The 10,000-nt window shown below is 52.1% G+C and overlaps 1 protein-coding gene across 1 annotated transcript in view; it reads right to left on the reverse strand.

Annotated features, from left to right (window-relative positions):
- myo1d (myosin 1D) overlaps positions 1 to 10,000 on the reverse strand; it is a 69,718-nt gene that overhangs the window by 22,554 nt on the left and 37,164 nt on the right. The window contains exons 12-16 of the mRNA XM_056577605.1: positions 5,773 to 5,843; positions 4,568 to 4,642; positions 3,770 to 3,902; positions 2,741 to 2,907; positions 179 to 386 (exon numbers count right to left, since the gene is read on the reverse strand). Coding sequence (XP_056433580.1) covers positions 179 to 386; positions 2,741 to 2,907; positions 3,770 to 3,902; positions 4,568 to 4,642; positions 5,773 to 5,843 — 654 coding nt within the window. The remainder of the gene's footprint in view (positions 1 to 178; positions 387 to 2,740; positions 2,908 to 3,769; positions 3,903 to 4,567; positions 4,643 to 5,772; positions 5,844 to 10,000) is intronic.

Genomic DNA, 10,000 nt, shown 5'->3' on the forward strand with positions numbered 1-10,000 from the left:
TCAGCTGGCCTTAACGAAGGTCTGATTCATTGATGCTGACTTCATATATACTTGCTACTCGATCCTCTCCAAACCGTTGCGGGTGTAGTCGGTGGTCTAGGCTCCTCAGTGGAGCTGAACTCATCTCTTGGCGGAAGAGGTTCCCCCTCATCCCCGCCCGCGCTGCGGGGGGCCTCACCTTCTGCAGGAAGAGCACGATCCTCTGAAGCATGTCGGCGCGCTGGGCCTCCAGGCTGAACAGGGTCCGGGGGGTCCGCACAAACACCTTGGTCTTGCCGTAGGCCACGTCGTGGTCGAAGCCGCAGCCCTGCAGCAGACGCTTCACCGCCTCCCGGTCCGAGGGCAGGTCGTGGTTGGGCCAGGTGAACTCCGAGATCATCTTGTACCTGAGGAGCCACAGAGAGGAGGTTCATGTTTGTAGGCCTGCTGGTCCTCCTCTGCCTTTAACTCCTCCCCTGCTGGGAGCTAGGAGGGTAGTTGACCCAGGTGTAGAGCCTTTGCCTTGCACATTGGGCAGGGCAGGAGTGTTAACTGGCAGCCCTGCATGTTCTGTGGTGTGGGAGGGGACCGGGTGTATCCCTTTTCTATTGGGATGGACTCGGTAAAATAACATCACACACTAAGATGAAACAGGTAACAAGAGGCTTCACGAGTTCCGTCAACAGCCCACCAATGGGGAGCCGGATGAGTGCATGTGCTGCTGGTTTGAAACCCGATGAAGGAAGTTATTGGACAGAGCTAGCACTGAGAGCTGGTCATGCGTCTAGCACCGAGAGGTAGTGGGTGTTGTGAAGTGAGTTTGAAACGCTCTCGTTCTCTATTCATTGTGAGTCATTTCTCAGGGAAACTTCAGGTTTAAATTTTGATGTTTTCAGTCTTCTTTAAAAGCCTCTGATGAGGAGGAAAGATGACGTGACTCCCATGGAAACTGAGGAATAAATAGTTTGCTGTTTTCAAAACGAAATTTTGGGATTTAGTCGTTTTATCATTTCCACAGATCTTATTATGGATTCATACTTTGCAATGGTCCTCATTTATTATGCTTTTTATTTCCAACTTTGAGGGGAAATACTGTTGGAAACTATCATCAGAAATAACCTTTAAATTCCTATAAAAAGTGTAAAACCAATGTTGTCCCAAAATAACCCTGAGAAACCTCCACATGGGTCCTTTAAAGCAGACATCCTGTTCAAAGACTCATGTGTTTGATTGTGTCGGAGCAGAAAACTATTCATATAAGAGTTGAGCAGGTTTTTCTTCTGATCCGGTCAGATATGTGGAATCAGCAGTGACGTCATCACAGTCCCGTCGGACACTCGGCCCTGAGCGGGAGGGACCCCCACGGTGACAGGCACCCGCTTGACATTTTGAAACCCCTTCTTCCGAGAGCGGTCTGTCCCCCCAATCTGACCGAATGCCTCCCCGTCAATCCAGAGCCCTGCCTCCTCCTGGTCCATTCGTATCCGACTCCTCACTTCTCCCTAAATCCATCTGAGCTTCAAACATCCACAGGAAAAGAGTTTGGACCCAGCCAAAATATTTATCCTTCCTGCCAACAAACTGTGGATGGATCACCCGACGTGCAGAAAGTGAGGGTTAGGATCCACAACGTTCATCATCTGGGCCCCGCTAGCTACTGCAGGTCCCACTGCCTGAGACAGCGAAAACAACAACAGCATTCTTTTTTTCTTGGTCCGATATAAAATGCACTGCCAGCCCCGACCAATAGCACTTCATAGGGGTGTAGGGGGTACGCCTCAAGGACACATGTAGCTGGGAACGGAACACTACCCCCTATCCTCCCTTAGGAGGACACACACTTCTGACACAGCACTGATCTACTGCAGTGTGGGGAGCGGGTCTCCGGAGAGCTGAGTGCTCTGGGATTAGACTCAGGCTGGATCTGAACCGGCTCCACTGCCCTGCAGGGCGGTCAGTCTGTTTAAAGTGCATGTTTGAATCGTTGGTGTTCTCGCACTCAGACGAGCGGATCCGGAGAGAGCCGCTGATTGGGCCGTGGGCGAGCCGCCGGCGTTCGCTCCGGGCAGAAATCATAAGAGCTAGGGAGAATTTCTATTCATTTAGGAACAAAAAGCAGTCAAAACATAACTCGCATAAGTGGCAAAAAAAAAAAGAAAAAGATTCATCACATGGGAGCGAGAGAAATGCACTTTCAAAGTTTGGAGAAGTGTGCCAAGCTCGTCAATGTTCAGCCTGACAGTTCGGAAGACAACATCGAGCTCGACTGAAGAGCTATAACTGATAACTGAAGTTGGCTTCAGAGGTTTGGTTCTTCCAGCGATCAACGAACCATGGTTGAGGACGCGGCCAAAACTTTTCACATAGGCATTAAAACCACACGCATCATCAACCATTTTATTGATCCGGATTGATTGAACGACGGACCTCATCTCTGTTTTGGCACCGCAGCGGTAAAACGAGCTCTCAGCCGATGTCAGGACGGCAGAGTCGCTCGCCAGCTTCCGCAGAAGACTTAAGGCTCACTTGTTCAGAGTTCAATGGGTTAACCTAGTGATGGTTAGTGGTTGGCACTTGGTTCTACGAACATCCGTGCTGTACCGACAGCGATAAATTGTTGTTTCTTCTCTTCTAGACAGATGTACTTATATTATAAGTCGCTTTGGATAAAAGCGTCTGCTAAACCCCCCTCGCCCTTGCCTTGACCGGCAAGGGGAGGGGGGCGGGGCTTACCTGTGTAGGAAGCGGAGGCGGGGCTTACCTCTGTAGGAAGCGGGGGTAGGTCTGACGGTAGGCGAAGCCGGCGCGACGCACACGGACGTTCTCCAGCAGGCCCAGGTACTCCACCTGGTGGCGGCAGCGCTCCTGCTCGAACAGCAGCGGGGACTTGACGTCGTTGGGCTTAATGCAGCGCACGTAGTAGGGCTCCTGCAGGCAGCAGGGGGAGCACAGGGTCAGCAGCACCAGGGGGCAGCAGGGAGACACCACCAGGGGGCGGTAGTGAGACACCAGGGGGCAGCAGAGAGACACCACCATGGGGTAATAGAGACACCACCAGGGGGCGGTAGAGACACACCACCAGGGGGCAGCAGAGACACACCACCAGAGGCAGCAGAGAGACACCAGGGGAGGTAGAGAGACACCACCAGGGGGCAGCAGAGACACCACCAGGGGGCAGTAGAGACACCACCAGGGGGCGGTAGAGAGACACCACCAGGGGGTGGTAGAGAGACACCAGGGGAGGTAGAGAGACACCAGGACCAGTCCACCAACACTCAAACCATTGGACCAGTCCATCAACACTCAAACCATTGGACCAGTCCACCAACACTCAAACCATTGGACCAGTCCACCAACACTCAAACCATTGGACCAGTCCACCAACACTCAAACCATTGGACCAGTCCACCAACACTCAAACCATTGGACCAGTCCACCAACACTCAAACCATTGGACCAGTCCACCAACACTCAAACCATTGGACCAGTCCACCAACACTCAAACCATTGGACCAGTCCACCAACACTCAAACCATTGGACCAGTCCACCAACACTCAAACCATTGGCCCATTGGACCAGTCCACCAACACTCAAACCATTGGCCCATTGGACCAGTCCACCAACACTCAAACCATTGGACCAGTCCACCAACACTCAGACCATTGGCCCATTGGACCAGTCCATCAACACTCAAACCATTGGACCAGTCCACCAACACTCAGACCATTGGCCCATTGGACCAGTCCATCAACACTCAGACCACTGGGGCCTGCAGGGTTCCCACCTCACCTTGCATGCCAGGTTCTCCACCAATGAGATCATGGAGTTCTTGAAGAGGGTGGCGGCGGTGAGGGGGCGCTTGGTGACCTCGGTGATACGCAGCTTCCCCTCCGGCCACATGGCCTTGAACACCGGGTTGGAGCTGGAGGAGGAGGAGGAGGAGAGGGGGGGGGGGGGGGGGGGGGGGGAGGAGGAGGAGGAAGGGGAGGGGGAGAGGAGGAGGAGGAGGAGGAGGAGGAGGAGGAGGAGGAGGGGGAGGGGGGGGAGGAGGAGGAGGAAGAGGAGGGGGGAGGGGGAGAGGAGGAGGGGGAGGGGGGGAAGGAGGAGGAGGAGGAACCAAAGAGAGAGGAAGAGGAGAGGGGAGGAGGAGGAGGAGAGGGGAGGAGGAGGAGAGAGGGAGAAGGAGGAACAAGAAAGAGCGGAGGAGGAGGGAGAGGAGGTAGGAGAGAAGGAGGAGGAGGAGAAGAGGGAGAGGGGAGGAGGAGGAGAGAAGGAGGAGGAGGAGGAGAGAAGGAGGAGGAGGAGGAGAGAAGGAGGAGGAGGAGGAGGAGGAGGAGGAGGAGGAGGAGGAGGAGGAGGAGGAAGAGGAACCAGAGAGAGGAAGAGGGGAGGAGGAGGAGGAGGAGTGGGAGGAGAGAGGGAGCAGAGATCAGATGAACCAGACACCTCTGCTGCTGTGTTTTCACACAGTGTTCCTGAGTCTACTTTCTCATCAAAGCAGCCAGGGTGTGTGTCTGTCTTGGTGCAGGTGTGTGTGTGTGTGTGTGTGTGCTTGCGTGTGTTTGTGCGAGTGTAACAGACACACACCTGTTATACAGCAGCCTCTTGAAATCCTGGAAGAGAGTGTCTTTGTTCTTATCGATGAAGCCAACCACGGAGTACCTGGTAGGAGAACACACACACACACACACACACACACACACACACACACACACACACACACACACACACACACACACACACACACACACACACACACACACACACACACACACACACACACACACACAGATGTCTTTGTTATCCATCATTGTTCATTTCTCTGTTGTTGTAGTGAGTTTTTACCCTAGTAATGGAGGGCTACAGCCTCACAGACAGACAGACAGACAGACAGACAGGCAGACATGCAGAAGAACAGACAGACAGACAGACAGACAGACAGACAGACAGACAGACAGACAGACAGGCAGGCAGACATGCAGAAGAACAGACAGACAGACAGACAGGCAGGCAGACAGGTAGACAGACATGCAGAAGAACAGACAGACAGGTAGACAGCCAGGCAGACAGATAGATAGAGAGACAGAAGAAAAGACAGACAGGCAGACAGACAGAGGAACAGACAGACAGACAATGAGTCAGACAGAAGAACAGACAGAAAGGCAGACAGGCAGACACAAAGACAGACTGAGGGCTGTGTGCTACCCCCCCCCCCCCCCCCCCACCACCCTCCTCAGGTCCGGGTTCACCTCAGCCTCCCGTTGCCCCCCCCCTCTCTCTGCAGGGAGGGGCCCTAACCAGCCGGCTAGGTCCTCTAAGCGCTCCTCCAGGGCCCCAGGGACCGGGAATTAGTAACGTCTCAGGCCTGCCTGGACATCATTAAGCAGTCACTCTCTCTCTGTCTGTGTCAGTGTCAGTGTCAGTGTCTGTGTCTGTGTGTGTGTGTGTGTGTGTGTGTGTGTGTGTGTGTGTGTGTGTGTGTGTGTGTGTGTGTGTGTGTGTGTGGTGAAGACCTAGCCTTCACCGCCCCTTCACGTCCCTGGCTAAGACCAGCCATTAACCAGACTGGTCTCAGACACACGGACTGACAGGTAGAAGAACAGACATACAGGTAGACAGACAGCTTAAACATGGACCATTCTGTCACATCGAGGTTCCTCAGAGCCAAACCAGTTGACTTGGAGCCTCCCGGTGGCCGATGGCGGTACTGCAGCCAGACCGGTGACATAATGTCAGGAATGAGGAGGAGAGTGGAACAGGGAACGATGGGAACAGCAGCGTTGACTACTTACACCACGTTCCCTGCATAGTGCTTGACGCGGAAGTCTCGGTCGAACTCCAAACCCTTGTCCGTGGGCGAGAGCTGCAAGAGAGAGAGAGAGAGAGAGAGAGAGAGAGAGAGAGAGAGAGAGAGAGAGAGAGAGAGAGAGAGAGAGAGAGAGAGAGAGAGAGAGAGAGGGGGGGGGATTAAAGAGAGACTGTGAGAACGAGATCAAACATTAATGTCCATTCAACAAGAGCCTGAGGGAGTAGTGGTAGCATAGGCTCAGATTAAACCCAGAAACATCCGACCCCGTGCTCACCCAGTGGCCGACGTGCCAACGATGCTCACTGACGGGGGACACTGAAGACGAAATGGTTGTCAAACACGTCAGCAGAAATGCCTGTGTTGCTTAAATGTACCAGCTAACACAAAAGGTGTGCCTTGCGTTTTCTTTGTCTCAAACACCGTAAGTTTGGTTTGGGAGTTGGGGTTGGGTGGTGTCTGGGTTGGGTGGTGTCTGGGTTGGGTGGTGTACGTGTTGGGTGGTGTATTTATTGGGTGGTGTCTGGGTCAGTTGGTGTCTGGGTTGGGTGGTGTCTGGGTTGGGTGGTGTCTTGGTTGGTTGGTGTCTGGGTTGGGTGGTGTCTTGGTTGGGTGGTGTCTTGGTTGGGTGGTGTCTGGGTTGGGTGGTGTCTGGGTTGGGTGGTGTCTGGGTTGGGTGGTGTACGTGTTGGGTGGTGTATTTATTGGGTGGTGTCTGGGTTGGGAGGTGTCTGGTTGGTTGGTGTCTGGGTTGGGTGGTGTATGTGTTGGTTGGTGTCTGGTTTGGGTGGTGTATTTATTGGGTGGTGTCTGAGTTGGGTGGTGTCTGGGTTGGGAGGTGTCTGGGTTGGGTGGTGTACGTGTTGGGTGGTGTACTTGTTGGGTGGTGTATTTGTTGGGTGGTGTCTGGGTTGGGTGGTGTATGTGTTGGGTGGTGTCTGGGTTGGGTGGTGTCTGGGTTGGTTGGTGTCTGGGTTGGGTGGTGTATTTGTTGGGTGGTGTCTGGGTTGGTTGGTGTCTGGGTTGGTTGGTGTCTGAGTTGGGTGGTGTATGTGTTGGGTGGTGTCTGGGTTGGGTGGTGTCTGGGTTGGGTGGTGTCTGGGTTGGGTGGTGTATGTGTTGGGTGGTGTCTGGGTTGGTTGGTGTCTGGGTTGGTTGGTGTCTGGGTTGGGTGGTGTACGTGTTGGGTGGTGTATTTGTTGGGTGGTGTATTTTTTTGGGTGGTGTATTTTTTTGGGTGGTGTCTGGGTTGGGTGGTGTACGTGTTGGGTGGTGTATTTGTTGGGTGGTGTATTTGTTGGGTGGTGTATTTTTTGGGTGGTGTCTGGGTTGGGTGGTGTCTGGGTTATGTTTCGGTTTTTTGCAGGGGCCCTCGGAACATTACGGAGAGCAGAAGATGAACAGAAGGCTTAGAGGAGAGGATGACTGACAGGTGATGGGGGGAGGGAGAAGGGGGAGGGAAAGGGGGAGAGACGCTGGGAGACAGAGCGAGAGGGAGAGGAATAGTGTGAGAATGAGAGAGAGTGAGAAATACAGTGCCAAGGGAAGAGAAAGAGAAACATGTAGACAGCATGTGAGAATGAGAGACGGAGAAAGATAGGGTTACAGACAGAGAGAGAGGGAGTCGGAGAGGGAGAGGGAGAGAGAGAGAGGGGGAGAGAGACAGAGAGGGAGAGGGAGAAAGAGAGAGAGAGGGAGAAAGAGGGAGGGGGAGAGGGAGATAGAGAGAGAGAGGGGGAGAGGGAGTGTGAGAAGGAGAGAGTTGGAAAGAGAGTGAGCTGGTGAGAAAGATAACAACTGAAATGGAGAGTTCAAAATAGGCGTGGCAGACGTGGGGAGCGAGCGCAGGGAGACGAGGCAGGAAGGAGCGGGAGAGGAGCCGGGGAAGAGTTGGGAACACGGGAGGTTGTGAAATATGAATTTTGTATGAATTATGTACCGTATGTAATATCCAGCCTGTATGTGCACCTGCTGTAGATATATGCATGCAGCTCCGTCACATGAACAGAAGTACAACTCGTAGGCACACACACACACACACACACACACAACCTCCCACTCATTCCAACACGCTCCTCCCTGCGTCTGCTGACTCGTTCTGCTCGTGTCTGATTCCTCGGGTTTGGTTGTGTGTTGTGAAGCAGCCGGGCTGATCCCAGGTCTGCGTCTCTGAGCCGAGGGCATCGGAACAGGAGCACGCTCTTACACCGAGGCGCTCGCTACGTAACCCTACCATTCATAAAACGACTGCAGAGAGAGAGAGAGAGAGAGAGAGAGAGAGAGAGAGAGAGAGAGAGAGAGAGAGAGAGAGAGAGAGAGAGAGAGAGAGAGAGAGAGAGAGAGAGAGAGAGAGAGAGAGAGAGAGAGAGAGAGAGAGAGAGATTCACAGACAGGCAGACGGATAGAGATGTATAGATAACTGAGAGACAGAAAGAGACTGTGTAGGCCGAGTGTGGGGCTTACAAATCATTGTGTTCAGTCATGTGTGCAGGGCTGTGAATGAATGGAATTAAATCACCTGGGCTCCATCTCTGTCTCCTGAATTATGACTTTCAACAGGGGAGGGGCTGTGGGTGAGGAGGGATGACTCATGCAGTCACAGGAACACACGCGCACATGCACGCACACAAAGACAAACACACACTTAAACACCCTCACGCAATTAAGACACACACACACATAGACAAAGAAAAACACACACGCGCGCGTGCACGCACACACACACACACACACACTTACCAGACACACACACGCACACCGGTCCCACGGGAAGGTAACACTAGGCCTCCCAGACAAAGATGTCAGAGACTGTATGTGTGACTGAAGTGAGCGACTGCCTCTTGGATTCCCCTTCAAACTGTGGAACACTAGGATCCAAACCCCTCTGATCTCTGCAGAGTCGCTCCTGCTTTTCTTTTTACGGTGGTTTTTCAAATTTGGCCGAGGAAATGTAAAGGTATTTAAAGTTGTCATGGCATCATTTTTTCATTCATTTTGCGGTGGTCACTAGTACCAATTAAGGCCCTGTGAGTCGGTTTTGGTGAAAAAAAATGACGCTGTGACCGCGGCCGGGAGACTCCCGCCGTGCCCCGTGGATGAATGAATGAATGAATGAATGAATGAATGTCCAATCCAACCATTTCTTCGTCAACTCTTCTCTCTTGGCCAAGAGATGCAACGTTGATTCATTATCGCCACATATAGCACAGCCTGGCACGGCCTATCGTATTTCAAAAGGGAACAAGCACACATTTAAAGGAAATAAAGAAGAAATAGGCTTTGACACACACACACACACACACACACACACACACACACACACACACACACACACACACACACACACACACACACACACACACACACACACACACACACACACACACACACACACCGAAATCAAAACATTGCACCCTCAGACAGATAAACAAAAACAAGCAGGCACACACTAAATTAAACGTGACAGTTTCAATAATAGTGCTTCTTGTCTTGTCTGTTTGTTGTGTGAGAATGAGTGTGCGTGTGTGTGTGTGTGCGTGCGTGCAGATGGCAGCCATTTCCCTCTCCAGTAGAACCGTGATGTTCATTGAGATTCAATCAAAACAATGCTTGGCAAGACAAGCAATCCTTTGGTTTTCTCCCCCGAAAAAATCTCAAAATCCCAAACAGGACAAATCGGACAATCATTCCAGATGAATATGACATTAGATTTTCGATTAACATGATTGTGAATTTGTTTTTCAATGTTTTCACATGGGTTAATGCCTCAAATTGAAAAGTGCGTTTGAATGTTCCTATTGGCCCAGCTCATTTACAGAAGAGAGAGAGGGAGTGAGCGAGAGAGAGAGACAAAGAGACAACAATCATAGAGCAGGCAGACAGTGTGTCTGTCGGTCTGTCAACAGTAGCATGATGGGGCTTATAGCAGCAGCTCCATCAGTCTGTGTCTTCCAAGAACAACATGCCGTTGCCAAAGAGTGACGAGCCAACTGTGAGGAGTGGGCCCTTCCTCTCCAGTGTTGGGGGGGGGGGGCTACTTGCAGAATACGCGAGTTTGAAAAGGACTTTAGTGGTGAGCCATTCAGGATTTATACAAGCTACTTATTCAAGTGACTAATAGTCACAGCAAAACCCTTTCGGAGAAAAACAAGCATACAGCTGTTCTTTCATTTTGAAAGACAAACTGTTATAACTGCATTAATTAAGCGTTCTCG

This window comes from Gadus chalcogrammus, chromosome 18, assembly GCF_026213295.1.
Source record: "Gadus chalcogrammus isolate NIFS_2021 chromosome 18, NIFS_Gcha_1.0, whole genome shotgun sequence".
Taxonomy (NCBI): domain Eukaryota; kingdom Metazoa; phylum Chordata; class Actinopteri; order Gadiformes; family Gadidae; genus Gadus; species Gadus chalcogrammus.